Source organism: Elephantulus edwardii, unplaced genomic scaffold (genome assembly GCF_000299155.1).
Source record: "Elephantulus edwardii isolate Elephantulus edwardi_28Jun2011 unplaced genomic scaffold, EleEdw1.0 scaffold00014, whole genome shotgun sequence".
In the NCBI taxonomy this organism is placed as follows: Eukaryota; Metazoa; Chordata; class Mammalia; order Macroscelidea; family Macroscelididae; genus Elephantulus; species Elephantulus edwardii.
In genome coordinates, this window is record NW_006399764.1 from 26,384,827 (window position 1) to 26,402,308 (window position 17,482).

At 46.1% G+C, this 17,482-nt stretch overlaps 1 protein-coding gene across 1 annotated transcript in view; it reads left to right on the forward strand.

Annotated features, from left to right (window-relative positions):
* Positions 1-1,575: 1,575 nt before the first annotated feature.
* Positions 1,576-17,482, forward strand: part of ERMP1 (endoplasmic reticulum metallopeptidase 1) — a 43,323-nt gene continuing 27,416 nt past the window's right edge. Inside the window, exons 1-3 of the mRNA XM_006881311.1 lie at positions 1,576-1,867; positions 6,519-6,646; positions 7,421-7,526. Of these exons, the coding sequence (XP_006881373.1) occupies positions 6,551-6,646; positions 7,421-7,526 (202 nt within the window). The 5' untranslated portion in view covers positions 1,576-1,867; positions 6,519-6,550. The remainder of the gene's footprint in view (positions 1,868-6,518; positions 6,647-7,420; positions 7,527-17,482) is intronic.

Consider the following 17,482-nt stretch of genomic DNA (forward strand, 5'->3'; position numbering starts at 1 on the left):
CCGGGTGCACGTGGACGGGTCCTGCACGTCCCTCCGCGGAGCCCCTGTCCCCGGCGGCGGCGGGCTGGGCTGCACCCGCGTCCCTGCTGCCCTCCGCGCCGGGGGCCGGCTGTCCTCCGTCCTCGGGGCATCCTCCCGTTCTCGCTGCCTCTGCTGGGCCCTCCCGCTTTCCAAACGGACTGAGTGGGATTTGGGGGTGTTTGGATGGTGCTAGTGCAGGTGGTCCACACTTTTTTTGAAGGTATCTTTGTACTCAAAAGGGGTATTCATCTCCCCGAGAAAACTCGAAATCTGCCCACGATTTGAGAAAACTCTCAGATCCCTGAAGTTTGTCCTTGACCCCTGGTTTAGGGTCTCTGTAAGATTTGACTTTTTCAGTTGAGGGGAAAACCCCAAACCTTGAAGTAAGTTGGGAAAGGGGAGTGAGCCAAAGGTATTGAAGCTTTAGTGTCTTGAAGCTTTCTGTCGTTGGCTAGCAGTTTTCTGCAGTGGCCACTGTATTTTAAGAACTTTTTTCCTCTATGAATGACTACAAAGTGCTGGAAGTTTATTTTCTTAGGATCTCTCTGAACACAGCCCCTCCCTACTGCCCCCCCCCCTTCCCGCTTGGAATGCAGTGAGATGAAAAAAGTCAAAACAAAACCCAAAGAACAAACGTGTTTGCTTGCGTAGGGCGTAGCATTCTCTTGGATTTGAATTGATATTTTTAGGCCTGGGGACCCCATGGTGGCCGGGCGAGTCCAGCCTTTACCGTCAGAAGGTTGCATTCTGTGGTTTAAGTTCTTGGTCACATTTGCTCTCACTCACTGACTTCTGCTGGAGATTCTGCGTAGAATCACAGAGTCACTGCCTCCCTCGCTCTGCCCTGTGTGGCTCTCTCTGCAGTCATGGCTCTGAATACCGTTTATAACTTTTGCAGTGGTTTGATTCCAGGGTGGGAGAGAGTGAGAGGTGGGTGAAGAGAACTGTGAACCCTTAAACCTTGGGATGCAGAATGAAAGAATAGGATCTTACACTTTACTGTTGGCAGGGATCACAAAAGACAGCCTCTTGTATGTATGAAGGCCCCTGAGTGACACCCTTCCATAGGACCACGGAAGAAACAGCTGGCAGTCCACTTCTGTATAACAGTTCACATTGCCATCAAGTCAGAAGCGACTGTTAGCTGACCCCCCAGCAGGTTCCTCCTGAGCCAGTAAATTGCACCGGAGGAGATTGTGTATCCATCTCCCCTGGGGTGCCTGGTGGGTTTGAACCACTGGAGAGATGCAGCCTTTCCGTTGGCCTCTCCCCATCCACCTTTGGCATTGGCTCCTCTCCATCCATCTCTGTCAACCATGGCTTGGCAGCTGGCCTCCCCATGGCCTAGGCCAGTCCCTACCACCCAGGGCACCTGTAACGATCACATCCAGGAAACCCTGCAGAGCAGTCCTGCTCTGGAACACGTGGGTTGCCTGAGCCGTGTAGAATAGACTTGTCGACAGTGGGTTCTGGTGAGGGGAGCTTGCAGCGGGCCTGTGCTGCACCTTCATTTTAAGCCTTTATTGTCTTTTGGTCACGCGCAGGGGTTATCTTGAACATATAACATCCATCGGCCCCAGGACAACAGGGAGTGTGGAGAATGAGGTTCTGACGGTTCACTATCTTCTGGAGCAGATTAAGCTGATTGAAGAGCAGAGCAGCGGCGTTCACCAGATCGCGGTGGACGTCCAGCGGCCCACGGGCTCCTTCAGCATCGACTTCCTGGGAGGTTTCACCAGCTATTACGACAACATCACCAACATCGTGGTGAAGCTGGAGCCCAGGGCGGGAGCGCAGCACGCTGTCCTAGCAAACTGCCACTTTGACTCAGTGCCCAACTCACCTGGTATGTCCCTGTGCTCTCGGTCATTTCGTTTATGAACCCCAGCTGAATTGTAGGGTCCTGTTTCTTAGACTTAGCAACCGATAGGGTTTATGAGGCTCTAAGTCTTTACAGAGCAGATTGCCTCATCTTGATCCTGTGGAGTGGCTGGTGGATTTGAACTGCTGACGTTTTGGTTAGCCACTGAACACCTTTGCCGTGGTCGGATCACTATGAGTCAGAATCAACGATGACTTTGAGTTTTTTGTTTTCTGGACAGTGTTCTCTCTTCCTCATCTGGGTAGAAGGCAGGATGGCTGGACATTATGCTTCAGGATCTAACCTAGCCATGCATTCTCTCCAGTGTTGAATTTCTTTTTGTTGTTTAGCGTTCGGGAGACTGAAGCAGCCTGGCCAGTGTAGCTGACAGCATGTGCCCTGTGGCTGGGATTGGGTCCCTCTGTGAGGCTGGGGACAGCAGGGTGAAGGATCATTGTCCTCAAGGAGTAGATGGCTATCCTGGCTGTGTCTGTTGACCTGGCGAGTGAGATAATGGTCTGTGGGGCATGCCGTATTCTTAGAGCACCTCATTGCTCCATAATTCGTACTTGAAGAATATTTTGGCAAAACAGAAGGCTTAATGCATAGGACACTGTTCGCTACAGTAAACATTTCCTAAATGAGAATGCCCTCCATTGAACTTGTTGTTAAGTGCCTTCAAGTTGCAGGTGACTCATAGTGACCCTATGAAGGAAAGTCCTAGACACCTCCTGTCTAACTTTCGTCCTCTCTCCAGGTTCATAGGGTTTCCGGAGACAAGCTATTATGGAAGTGGATGCCACTCCTCCTTCCAAGCTTGTTTTAATTGAGGAGCTTCACCAAACACTGTCCACCATGAGTAACCATTCTCGCATTCTCTGTTGAACTTAGACTTTTTAAAAAAAATATGTATATAAACTTTCTCAGGAACAAATGGTCTCAGTAGTCAAAGAGGTTATACATTAGGGGGCATAGGAAATAGTGGAGCTGGCTCAAATAGAATTAGGCAGTGGTATGTGGTCAGCCCCTTTGTGTGACACCAGAGTAAACTTGGCTGATTACCGCTGATCAGAGGCGGAGCGAGAACCAGACACTTCATTTCCTGGCTGGTCCTTTCAGCTCCACCTCACCTGTGGAGTGCTAGTGTGTGACAGGTGAAGACCTTGCTTCTCTGGCCCAACTAACATAACCTCAGTTTCTCATCTATGAAATAGGGTTAATGATACTACTTTCCTGCCAGGATTGTTTTGAGGAGTAAACTAGGATTACATAACAATAAAACATTAGAATAGTACCTGGCACACACACATAATTACACACGTATTTTATTATACACTGTTAGATCATATTAACACTCTTGGATTGTTTGAGCTTAAAGCAGATGCAATAAGAATATCTTGAGTTTTACATGATATCCAGAAAAATTCACTTGCTTAGCACAGTGATTCACAGTTTAAAAACAAAATCTCAACAAAGAAGAACCACTTAAACTCAATCCTGTCGAGTCAGAATCAACTCATAGCTGACCCTCCAGCAGGTTTTTGTAAATCGCATGAGGGAATATTGTCCATCCTTCAGCTGATGGGTCTAGAACACCAGTCTGGGTTACTGTTACACCACCAGAGCTCTCCTGTAGCTTTAATTAGATGGCTTGCCAATTGCATTTATAATGTAACTTGCTGTTAAAAAAAAAAGTCAGTACATACACCTTTGTTATACAAAGTTTGGAAGCAGGAGTGGCATCCACTTCCGAAATAGCTTGCCCATGGAAATTCTGAACTTTGAGAAAAGATGAAAGTTTTTCATGTTCAAGACTTTTGTTCATACAGTCACTATGAGTCGTCTGCGACTCGATGGCACTTAACAACAACATGTGAAGTTAGAAATAGCTTGACGTGGGGAGCTCTGGTGGCCTAGTGGCAAGAAGCTGCACTGCAATCCCAGAGGCGCATGGTTCAAATCCACCAGATGCTCTGCCAGGAAAAGGAGGGACAATCTCCTCCTGTACCAGTCAGATCCGATTTGACAGTACACACACACACAAAATAAAATAATAATTTTAAAAAATTTTGTAAAAAAAAAAAAGAAATAGTTTGACGTGTGGTTTGGAAAACCAGTGGTTTTTTCAAGGCAGTAATTAAATAGTTGCTATCTTCCTTTTTTTACGATTTGTAAATTCTGGGAATAAACAAACTGGTGTCACTTAAGAGTATTATTATATAGGAGAGAGGTATATACAGATATCATGGAGAAAAAAGCAGTGTCAAATGTTACAAATTGTGCCTTTGGAGTCTGGTCATTTTTTATGTGCCTCATGCACCCTTTTTAAACAAAACTTTAAAGAATATAAACTATGAACAATGCCAAGGAAATTTCAGTAATAAATTGTTGAAAAGTGTTTCACGAATGCATCAAACAGGCACTTAGCTTTTAATAAGTGGACTAATTGAAACGTGAGTGGTTTTTTAACGTTCTCAGCATAGTATCCAGCACTCAGGAACTGATACCAATTCAGAGTAATGTTACCCACAGAAAAGCCTTAAATGTCTTCACTCTGCTGTGTGGGTACAGCTTGTTAGTAGGAAAGACATTGAGTTACTTTGGGGGAGGTTCCAATTTCAGGGTTAATTCTAAGTGGAGTGGGATGCCTTACAGATAGTGTCCTGTAAAGTTTGGAAGACATTTGATCCTTCTATTTCTCTTCTGAGAGGCCAGAAGCATTAAGATATAGGTAGCAAAATGACAATTTAGCATTTTAATTTAGTTTCTGCAGTTATATACTGTCCACTTTCCCTCATATTTTGTCTTTAATTTGTAACTTTCACTTGAAAGAGAAATAAAAGGTTACAATTTATTTTTTCATTTATAGTAACAGTCTCAAAGTTAACAAATGTTTCATTTGGTTTCTGGGAGATAACAGAAAATACTACTTTGTTTCAATGTGATTACAGTTCAATTCCATAATCACAGCAAGGGCAAACAGCTCATGAGCAGTTTCTTGAGTAGTAGTGACGCCTGGAATTGATCCATTCAGGCAGACGTGCTAGCGGGCTGCAGAGCCTTGCTTAGGTTTGTTGAGGAGAGTGACCGATTGCAGACAGAGGGCATCCTCTCGCGGTCCTGACAGCCACCCTGATCCCGTTGGTCTGCATTCCAGACCAGAAAATGTAGTGTCCAGACGTTAAAGTGACAGCAGGAATTCATTCCCAAGTCTCTTTTCCTCTCAAGACCATGTTAAATCCATGTCTCCCAGTGGGCACTCAGAATTGCCATTGGCTGGGTTGTGCCCGGTAACTCACTTGAACTACCCAGATCTTCCTATTGTGGGAAATGCCGAGTAGGTTCCAGACCTGAGAGGATTGTACGGTGGACCCTGCTGTTCCAGTTCCAGCTTCAGTGGTTGCCAAGCCCATAGCTAATCTTGTTTCTTTTCTGCTCCTACCCTGTCCACGTTATGGCTGTTTTGAAGCAAATCTCAGCTCTCTCTATTCCTCTGTGAGTGTTTCTAGTAGGGAGTCAGCGGGGGAGAGGAAACCCCTTGATGAGGCGGACTGGCACTGATTGCGGCCATGGCGTGAACAGAGCCACCGGTTGGAGGATGGGGCAGGACAGAGCCGTGTTTTCTTCTGTTGTACATGAGTCGTACACAGTAGCACGACCTAACGGAGTCACAGCCTAACAACTGAGCACGTCAGTCTATGCAGATAACAGATAAAGAATCTTAATCTTCCTTTTACATGCTCATTTGCAATTCTTTATTTCACCTGAAAAACTGACAGTAATTCTTTTAATATCAAATGTCCGTCATTTCCTTTAACTACCTCCTGCAGTGCTTTTGAAAATGAAGGCTCTAAAGTCAGTCACCTTTCATACACGAAACTTCTGAATCAAGGAAAGGTGAAATCATTTGCCGAAGCTCTGCTTTGTCAGTGCTGGGACTGGGGCATTGCTAAATCCATTTTCCTCTTCCCTGTGTCTAACTAGGAGCCTCGTGGCATGATGGTAGGTTCTCACTGTAACTAAAAGGTGTTGACAGTTCAAGTACACCGGCAGCTAGGAAGATGTGACCGTCTGCATCTGTAACAGTGACAGCCTTGTTTCCAAGGCCCCTTGGAACAGTTCTCCATTCTGTAAGGTCAATGTTGGTCAGAATCGACTTGACAGTGGGCTTGGGTTTTGGTGTCTCACAAGGTGATTTTTTAATACTTTTTAAAATAATATGTGGTAGGGGGAAAACCCTTTGAAAACCCTACAGCGTTCAAGCTGACCCCTGTAGCAGAGTGAGCTGCAGCTTTTGTGCCATTGGAAGGAAAGGAGGGGGTAACAAACCCGTGAGAGGAGGCCGGAATCCGTGAACCCTGGAAGTGGGAGATTCAGAGGATGTGGCATATGGATCAGGAAAGGACCATGTTGTCATGAGTCCCTGAGAAAACCAGTTTCACTACCACCTGGTTGCATTTTTGCAAAAATACTAATTGGGCCAGGCCTGTTTCCAGGCACAGAGCGGACCTTGTCTTGTGGATGCTGCTGGTGGTGGACGCTGTCACCCTGTGTGGCCATCCTCTCTTCCTGGCCATCTGGGTCCCATTGTGAAGGCTTTGGAACCTGAGATGCAAATCTCTTTTGTTTCTTCAAGGTGCCAGTGACGATGCGGTCAGCTGCTCGGTGATGCTGGAGGTCCTCCACGTCTTGTCCACCTCGCCTGAAGCCCTCCACCACGCTGTCATATTTCTCTTCAACGGTGCTGAGGAAAACGTCTTACAAGTGAGAGTTCGCTGGTTTCAATGCGGGTTTGAATCATGAGGATGAGAACAGTAATACGTTTCGATTAGTCACTTGAATAGCATCCTAAAAGGATAAAGGAGGCATGCTGTTCCTTCCTGTGTATAAAAAATCCATAGCTGTTGGCGTAGACAAGCTCAGTACTTGAAAATCTCAACTCAGAAGGGGTAATCTGAGAGGTATATGATTTCTAAAAGGACTCATCTAAAAATTACTCATCTGAGGGTTGTTGTTTTTTTAATTTTTATTATTTTTGTGTGTACCATCAAATCAGATCTGACTGGTAAAGGAGGAGTTTACCCCTCCTTCTCCAGCAGAGCATCTGGTAGATTTGAACCTTAGAGTTTGGTTTTTTTTAAAAGCTTGGATTTTAGATCTTTTTTTTTTTTTAAATAATTTTAATGAACATTTACAGAGATTTTGGATTTCCATTCATTCATTGTTGCACTTCTCTCCCCGCCCAGCCCACCCCCCACATCCCCCCGAGTTTGAGATCTTTTGAGCTAGAAACCGCTTGACTGCCCAGCCGTCCCGTTCTTTGCTTGTCTGTCTCTCCTGTCCACTTGTCCTTTATTTTGCAGCTTCCTGCTGTGTGGCACCCTCCATGGTGACTGTCCACTCAGCTCCCTGCCCATTGGCAGTGAGCACACAGAGGCAGGCTGAGGATGTCTTAGGATGGTGCCTTTGAACTGATAAGCCAGGGGGAGCCTGGTCGTGTGAGGTGGTTTGACAGTGTTTGCCTGCCTTCTCCTTTAGGCCAGCCATGGGTTCATTACTCAGCACCCCTGGGCCAGCTTGGTTCGTGCATTTATTAACCTGGAGGCGGCGGGTGTAGGAGGGAAAGAACTTGTCTTCCAAACAGGTATGTGGAACCGTGCAGTGTGCATGTTACTATGCCTCCTATAAAAGTGCAAATTTTGTAAACATAAGTAACCTTGCTCATGAAATGATCATTCTCTTTCAAATTTGAAATGGTTTTATCTCTTAATTTTTTTTTCAAAGTATTGATTTGTATAGTGATTATTCAGCATGAGGGTAAATGCAGATGAGAAAAATGGTAACTTGCTAAGATCACAGTTGATGACTGGTCCAGGATTTGGGTTCAGGGACTGCGTTCCGAACCACTGACCCGACGGGCTTGTAGGTGATTCTAATAGAGAATGACTTGAAGTGGTAATTCTTTCATGAATGAAAAAGAGGACATATACGTGTAGACTTTAAATTTGGTGTTGATCTTCCTTGAATGACTCAACATCCCCCTCATGTTTCATCAGTCAGAGGAATATCTTATGCTTTCACTCTTGGAAGGGTAACTCGTGGCCCCTGGGTTGGTGCTGGCCCGGGCGGACTCCGTGCTTCAGCTGGAGCTGTGATCCCCGAGTTGTCAGCGGCCATGTTTTGGCAGGTAGACAAGTAGGCCTTCTGCCAGTCAAATGCTGTTGAGTGCTTCCTCCATTTGTATCACCCAGGGACGCCTTTCTAAAGCTGATATCAAGTCGAGAATGACTCATCGCGACCCTGTGAACAAAGGACTTGAACCCTGTCCTATCAGTGCCATCCTCATCATTTCTAACATACTCAAGCGCATTGCAGCAATTGCTGCGTCCGTCCATCTGGTTTAAAATGTGTCCATTTAACTGTCATCTTGGTTTAATAAAGCAGTACGACTCCAACTCATTGCCTCTGAGGCAGAGCTGAATCTTAGCGGACCCTCCAGTGGGTGGCTATGGCTGTCAGCCGTCCAGGAGGAGACTGTCCGTCTGTCGTCTTCAGAGCAGCTGGCAGAGTTGAACAGTGCAGCTCCCTGTGGACGTGCTACCAGAGGGTCCCCACCCCCCAGCGTTTAATCGTAAAGCACTAAAACCTGCCTTTGGAAGTTGCAAGCTGCTTTCCTCCTCTGTTAGAAAGTTGAGTCATTTTAGCCAGAGATGTAACATTTGCTAGAAGTTGTTAAAAAAAAACCAAAAATGTGTTGAGAGGTGTAAAGGGTTGGAGGAAGAGAGGAAGGTGAGGAGAGAGTTTTTTTAGCACCCTTTATAGGCATTGTATTACAGCATCTAAGAGGACATGCCAAGTGCTAGGTATGCCTTCATAACTTGAATTTTAACAATTCCTCTTGGGCCGACTCAGATACAACTCGGGTGATCCCTCATCTGGTGTTTGAGGTTGTAAATCTTCCAGGGAGGAGATGTCCCATCTCTTCGCCCACAGAGTGATGGATCTGAAGGGCCCGTTGTAAGCAGCGTGCTGCGTTACACACCGCACCACCAGCCCAGTGTGTTAATCCCTCTGCCGCCGGGGCTGCTTTCTCATCACCTCCAACCCAGAGCTCACTGCTGTCGAGTGGAGCCAACCCCGATCGCCCCTCTGTGGGGTCTCTGAGGCCATAAATCACAGCACGAGGAGTTTGCCCACCTTTCTCCTGAAGAGCGCCTGGTGGACTTGAACGAGAGTGAGCGGTGTTCGCGTTGGCCACCTGAGTTCATTCGTTCTCTAAACCCTATCAAGAGACGAAATTACAGCAGGACTGCCGAGCCACTTGTGACTCCTGGGAGCCCGTGTGACAGAATACAGCCGCTCTTTAAGGTTTCTGGCGTCTCGTCTCTGCAGAAGCTCATCATCGCCAGGCCTTACTAGTCTTTACCCAGCCTGACTTTGTATCTTTCGAAACCGACGTATTTTTTCATTCCAGCTCGACCTGAGGATCTCGTGGCCAGCAGCAGTCACCAGGTTCTTTGTTTTGAAGGCTCAGTCCTTTCTGCTGAGTCTTACCCTCCCCCTGAATGAGGAGAATGAGCTTCTGGCATCTGTGTTTGTAGGAGGCTGTCAATTTCCTTCTAGTTCTGGAAGCCCTTCAGGGTGGGAGGAACACACAGGAACAGCCAGATCAAAATACAGCAGGGGAATGCTCTCTAAGGCAAGAGAACACCGTTTCACTCTCCCTGGCGAAGGCCTCAGGGCTGTTCATGAGCGTGCAGATATGCTTCACCTGCCAGAATGTTCTCTGTGCTAAGTGCCTTTGTATCTGTGGTCGTCTTATTATCACAGCCCCTTGTCCTGCACTCCTACTACCCAGAGGGAAAACCAGGTTACAGTTCAATCTCAGTCCTTCCTGAAGGATTCCTATACGTGTGTATTAATATGTTTGACATAAATAGTCTAGAGAGAGTTAGACACCCTGAGCTGAGGTTAGGAAGCTCCAGGCCCCACCTGGCTCCTTTCTTCATGGGCATTTACAGAGTATCCCCTCCACCTGGATCTGACAGGGCCAGTCTCTGCTGTTTGCACAGAGTGATTTAACGAATGAATGAGTTAAATCATGATTAAGTGAAATGATTTAAATTAATGATTTAAAGTTACATATATTTTGGGAGTAACTGCATTATCTATGAGACTATTAGTAATGGTCACTGCTGGGCAGTGGTGTCTGCAGGTGGAACTTGGGAGTGAGGCTCGAGCAAAGACTGAGGCTCTGGAGACCTGTATGCACTTTCCATTGCTTTGCGAATTTGAGACCAGAATTGCCGTTGCTGGTTTACCTGTGCCCTTTAGAGGTTACATTTTTTCAGTGTGCTGATTTTCATGATAAGAAAGCAAAAACAGGCCTGGCTGGTTAACAGTGTGTACTTGGGGGAAAAACCCACTTCCTTTCTGCCTGGTAAATTCCGGCAGCCCTGCGGGGCAGGATGGATCAGCCTCAGAGGATCCCAGTCTCAGAAGGTTCCCAGCCTCAGAAGGTTCCTGGCCTCAGAAGGTTCCCAGCCTCAGAAGGTTCCCAGCCTCAGAAGATTCCTGGCCTCAGAAGGTTCCCGGCCTCGGAAGGTTCCCGGCCTCAAGAGGTTCCCAGCCTCAGAAAGATCCCAGCCTGACATCTTCACAGAAGCAGATGCCACATTGTTTTCCTGTGTGGCAGCTGGTGAGTTCAAACCATCAACCTTTCAGACAACACCATGTTCTTAACCACTGTGTCAGTATAAACATATCCAATTGAAGTATTTTACACATCCTACATATCCTCCTGTTAAATTTCTTTTTTTCCTGGAGTGACATCCTGAAAAATATTTAGCGCAAACATCACCCCTTTTTCTCTGAGTTTTTATAAGAATTTCTTTCTTCTAGATTTTTGTAAGGGCATCCTGGTGGTGGTTAAAAAAAACAACAAGCCCAACCCTTAAACTCGTTGCCATGGAGTTAGAACAGTCACAGCTGACCGTGTGTTGGGTTTCCTGGTTCTGTGCAGGGCTGGGGGAGCCAGAGGGCTCACTGGGAGGCCTGTGGCGGTTTTCACCTGTGAGTCAGTTTCCTGCATTGGGTTTTCAGAGGTTATAAACTGCCTTGAAGATTATCCATATTTATCTCTTGGAACAGCTGGTGGTTTTTCACTACCTGCCTTTAAGTTGGCAGCAAAACTGGTTAACCCCTAGGCCACCAGAGCTCGAACCTGGGGCATATCAGTGTGCTAACTGGAAGGTCGGTGGTTTGGATCCACCAGCTGCTTCATAGGAGAGCGATGACCAGTCTCCTCCTGCATAGATTTACAGCCTCAGAAACCCGATGGAGGAGGCCTGTGAGTCAGGACTGGCTCACGGGCACTGGGCTCTTCTTGTGACTAAGCTGGTCACCGGAAAGCTTTCCAGGCATGCACTGGCCTCCCAGTACTGTTCCTCGGACCCTGATGACAAACTCTCTTGGGATGTTGGTCAGGAGTGCAGTTGGTGCTGCTTCAGGTCAGTGACCGAAGGACCAAGGCTCCTGGGTTCCAGCTCTGCGGGAGTGTGGGAGTCGGGCCACTCTGCCATTTCCTTCTGCACCTGTCTTGTTCTGGGAACTTTTTGGTTAATACGGTTTGTCCTTTCTGGTGCTCCGTAGTCACTTGAGAGAGAGGCATTCATGTGGGAGTGACCTGAATAATCATTACTACCTAATCTTAAAAGAGCAGGAATGCATGAAAGAATGGATTGCTTTATTGGAATGGCGATTTAGATCAAGCATTAGACTTGGTTTAATAATTTCAAAGATGTTGTAAAGTGTAAGTACATTAAACCAGTGTTCTTTATTTCTTGTGAAAACTCAGATATTGCCAACCTTGAAAGCAAGAAAGCTCATAAGCAAAGAATTGATAGAATCATTTTCTTCCTCCTGTGAAATCATTCCCCTGTAATCCTGCCACCCCAGCAAACACTAAAAAAAAAAGTGTGTATCTATATTGTAGTGTATTGTGTGATATTGTGGCACCAGCAGTCAGGAAATCCGGAGACGTATTGCACTGGGAAAGTCTACAGTTAGGTATCTTTTCAAATTATTGAGGAATAATGATGTCAGTTTGAGGACTAAGTACATCTTATTCAGGCCATGGTATTTCTAATCACTTGCTACGCATCTGAGAGCTGGAGAGTGAATAAGGATGACAGAAGAATTGATGCCTTTGAGCTGTGGTGCTGGAGAAGAGCCCTGAACATCCCACGGACAGCCAACAGAACAAGCAAATGTGTCTTGGAGAGGGTGCAGCCAGAGTGCTCTTTGGAAGCAAAGATGATAAAGCTTCACCTCACATACTTTGGACATGTTTAGGAGGGGCTATTCCTTGGAGAGGGACTTGATGCTCAGAAAGGCAGAGGGTCGGTGAAGGAGAGGAAGACCCTCGACCAGGTAGACTGACACAGTGACTGCCGCAATGGGCTCTAATGTGTCAGGAAGTGTGAGGAGGGCACATGACAGGACAGGGTTCAGATCGGTGTTCATAGGGTTGCTGTGGGTTGTACTCAATTCGACAGCACCTAGCAACATCCTCCACCAGTTCTCCTGAGAAGACTGGCTTGTTGTTTGTGCTGTTGAGTGAGAACCAACTCAGCTGACTCGAGCAGGTTCCCAGAGGCTCTAGATTGATGGGGAGGAGATTGCCCATGGACTTTGGATTGACAGCTCAATTCCTTACCATTAGGCCACCAGAGCTCTGTAGATAGCAACCCTGTATAAAGATGGTTTTTATAAAAATGAAGTGGTACCTAATCTGAGTTTGCTGTGATGCTGAACCTTGTACTATTGGGGTATCAAATAGCAGAATGGCTTCCCAATGTGGACAGTGTTTGGTTGAGCTCCCAGTTGTAAAACAGGTTTGGAAGCAGGAGTAGCATCCACTTCTTAAACCACATGCCTCTGGAAACTCTGTGAACTTGGAGAAATGAAGATAGTTATGGAAATGCATTAGGTCTTTTGTTCATAGAGTCGCTATGAGTCGTGCTCAACTCGACGGCAATCAACAACAACAATTTTATCACCTACTTGAGAAAGCATTCTTTTTATTTTTGTTTTAACAGCTTTAGTGCACTATAAAGCACATATTGTGTGGTTTGGTCATAGTATGAAGTATTGTGGGTTTTTGTACATTCAAAGAATTGTGCTAGCTTCACCAAAGTGAATTTTGAAAGGCCGCAATCTGTTTAGAGCCTTTTCATGACCTCAGAAGGGAAGTCCTCCCTCACAAAGGGCATGGTCATGTTTCCTCCCAGTGCCCTAACTCCACACAGCACATCTGTTGAGTTGCTGTCTTGATTTGCCTCTTCTGGTCATTCCATATAAGCTGGATCATAAGGTCTGCTATCTTTGAGTCTGGTTTATTACACTGATCTAATGTTTGTGAAATTCATATTGTTTACATGTAGCAGCACTTAGTTTCTGTTGCTAAGTAATGTAACAATTTTTTGACACACCAGACTTCTTGTATCCATTTACCAGTTGATGAACATTTGTAATGTTCTTGCTTTTAGACTTTTTAGTGGTCCAGGTATAAACATTCACTCATAGATTTTTATGTGGAGATCCATTTCCATTTCATTTGAGTAGATGCCAAGGAATGGGGTTGCTGAGTTATATGGAAAAGACATATATTAACTCTTTGAAGTCAGAAACTGCCAGACCAAGTAATTACATATAAATCCAAGTAACAAGGTTTTTAAAAAATCTATTTCCATGAAACAAGGAGAGAGCTACCATCTGCTGCTGTGAGTACGGAGAAGCGGGCATTCTCCTCGGATTGGTGGAATGCAGATGGGCACATTTGGGGAGGGCAGTTTTGCACTAAGTACTGTTTTGAAAATATGCAGCCCGTCTAGTCCACTTATAGACAAACAGTCACCAGTGGAAAGAATCCTATACATAGACATACAGATCTGTGTAAACTACACTCATCTTGTTTTTAAAACATTTTGTGTTTTATTTTTGTTGTTAAGGATGTTGCTGATGTTGATTGCCGTCAAGTCGAGCACAACTCATAGCAAACCTATGAACAAAAGACCTGAATCCTTTCTGTAACTAACGTCATTTCTCCAAGTTCATAGAGTTTCCAGAGGCATGTGATTTAGGAAGTGGATACCACTCCTGCTTCCAAACCTGTCTTAAACTGGGAGCCCCACCAAATACTGTCCACCATGGACAACCGTTATGGGATATATGTACAGCAGAAAATGGGTTGGCTTTTCTCTAGTGATAATGAAAGCAGTGTCCTTGGCTGCCTCCCATGCTTACTCGCTCCCTTGAGTAGATGATGCTTTCTCGTCCAGCTTCGTGAAGCACTCTGGTGTTCTCCCCCCAGCTGCTGCCCCAGGTCTCTGCTCCCAGCTGCTGCATGATTCCTCTAAAGTGAAGCCTCCAGCCATGCCCTCTAGTTCCTTTTCTGTTGTGAACCAGTCAGTGGAATTTTAGCCTCCCACTCCGCCAGACCTGCTCAAGTTCAGGGCCAGTCCCTGGGCCTCATCTCACTTCCTAACAGTGTTTAACAGCCTTTCTCAACCTCTTCCTCTAGTTCTTCCTCCGTTTGTTTTATTTTTTTAAAAAGACTATTTTATTTTAATGGAGATTCACAAAGAGATTGGTTTTCACTCATTCATCTACATTTTTATCCCTCCCCCTCCCACAGATCCCTTTGTAATGCTTGTCCTTTTCAGCCTGTTGTCTTAATGTCTAATCATCCATTCACTTCAAAGTGTCTTTCCTTTCATCCATTCCAGTGCAGTGTTCATTATCTAGCCACTCTTATCCTGTTCTCTTTCATGCCCTCATTGATCCTATTATGGAAGCAGCCCAAGTGCCCATCAACAATTGAATAGAGAAACTGGTACACTCACAAGATAGACTGTTACACAAAGCTGAAAATTAATGACCTTGTAAAACACTATACAACATGGATGAGTCTGAAAGATGTTATGCTGAGTGAAATATCTCAGTCACAAAAGGACAAATACTGCCTAAACCTGCTGTTGTAGTTATGGGATCTCGTTCCTTCTTTTCGGTTTCCTCATCTTGATGTCACCAGTGGCAGAAAGAAGGTGGCAAAGTGGAGAGAATGGTGCTGTGTTTGGGTCTCAGGCCTGCTTTTATCAGTCCTCTCAGAACTTTGGCTCTTCCCTTTGGTTCTGAGCTTTATCTCCCTTTGATGTCACCCTTGTCCTTACGCCTGAGCATTAGGGAATGTGTGGGACTCATTGTTTGAGGCACTGGGGGCCTATGAAAAGTTAGAGGCATCCTGGGGTTTCTGATGAGGGCAGGGAAATAAGAGGCTAAAGTGGAAATGTTTCTGTTAGCTGTCTGCTGCCCTTCACATCCGATGATGTGGACAGAAGCTTTCTGAGGGAGCAGGAGTGTGCACTGATTCCCAGCACAGGTTGACCTGGCTTGAAACCTCAGCTCCAGTGCATCCTGGGTTTGGAGCCTTGGCGTGTCCCGTGACCTCCCCCAGCTTCTGTTCCTCATCTGTCAGGTGGAAACAGCATCAGTGCCTTCCTCTCCGGCTGATAACCATGAAGGGATTCCTTTTGTTCCCTTCAGATGGTGGAAACTAGGTTAGTCGGGTCTGTGGCCCCATCGTGGTCTCATCAGCCTCCTTTTACATAGAGACTTGCTCTGTCCACACCTGTGGAGCCCAGTGGGTAGCTGGCCAGACGCTGGAGTAGGCTGCAGCCGTCCGTTCCCTGGGGATTTAGAAGGGCTAAGCAGGAGGTAAGGGGGTACAGGGCCTGTAGCGTGGTATGGAAGGCGTAACTTTGTGCGTAACCAAATGATGGACAATTAGAGCTCCACTACTCTCTGGGAGAGAGCTGGGCAGCCCCTTCCATAAAGATGTGCAGCCCTGAAAATGTTTGTGGAGGATTTTGTCACATAGTCACTTCTGACTCGGAGCGTGAAGTACAGCTATTACACATGATGTTCAGGGTTCCGCTTTTCAGAAGCAGGAGGCCAGGCCCGTCTTCAGAGGCACCTCTGGAGAGGTTCAAACCACCAACCTTTCGGCTTAGCCATTATTGCCACCCGGGGCTTCCCATTTCAAAACACAAGCATAGATGAGAGCAGCAATACATGGACAGGCCAGCGTGTCTACAGAGGGCTTTGTGCTTTGCCTTTGAGCATTAAGCCCCTTCAGTGAAAGAACCATTTAATGTTATCTTTTAAGCGACTTCATCACATCCTGTTTCGTAATGTGAGTATTCACAGAGACGCTCATGGGTATTGAGCAAATGACCTGCTTGATGAATTTTTACAAACTGAATATAGTCACATAATCACATGGAGAAAAGAGTTCAGACGGCAAAGATTTCATTTTATTGGATCCACAAGTAACACCCGTGGGAGCAGTGGTCAAAAAATATCAAATGACAGATCCCACCAGACCAGCCTGGCGCAGAAGACTTCTTTAAAGAAGCCGCCTGTGTCCGCTGGACCTCTCTGCAGCTTGGAAGGCGTCAGACGCTGCTCCGTGACCGGAAGGTTGAGCATACACTCTGTGGTCTGTGTGGTACCATTTGACAGAATTGTCCGAAAGGCTGTGGCCCTGAGCTTCCAGACCCAGTCAGCCAGCCCTGTGAGGTGTCTGGTTACGTCTGTTACACAGTGTCTATTTGTACGACAGTTTCTTTATTCTGCTGGTGTTGAGAAGTTGTATACTCATTTGGATGTTTGTGAATGGTGGCGCTGTGAACTTAGGTTATTGTGAATGTCTCCGTCCTCACGTGGGGCACAGTTCTGAGAGGACTCGCCAGCCTTAGGGAGTGTGTGTGTCTGTGCTTGTTGTCATTGTTAACCACTGGCAGCCTTCCGTGTAACAGTGAAACGTTGTCCATGTGTGTTCGAGTCCACTGTTGCCACTCTTGGGTCAGTCCGTCTCTTTGAGGGTTTTCCCCATTTTTATTGGTTCTCTGCTTTACCAGATGTCCTTGTCTAGTGTTGGTCTTTCTCAGTAAGGTGTCCAGAGCAAGCAAGGTGAAGGCCATCAGGCTCACTTCTCAGGAACATTCTGGTTGAAGTTCTCTTAAGCCTTGATTTCCTCTCACTCCACAGTAACTTAGGTGATCTTTCTCCAAACCCCCATTTATACACATCAGTCTTTTTCATTTTCCTGTTTTTGTGTTATTCCATTTTCACATACATATGCTGGAGAAGAGTCTTGAATATATCATGGACTGCCAAGAAAACAAATAGATCTGTTTTGGAGAGGGTGAAACAGAATTCCTCCTTGGAGGCTAGGATTTTTAAGCTCTATTTCACAAAGTTTGGGCACATGACCAGGAAGAACCGATCCTTGAAGGACATCATGCTCGGAAGGGTAGAGGGACAGCGCAGGAGAGGAAGATCCTGGATGAGATGGATTGATACAGTGACTGGGACAATGGGGATTGGTGTGTAGGAATTAGTGAGACTGGCTCAGGCCAGGGAAGGGTTCAGAGCTGTTGTACAGAGGGTCGCTATGGGTTGCAGACAACTCAACAGGACATAACAACAACAATAACAAGCAGTGTATAAGCATGCTGGTCACCAACACCTGGTCCT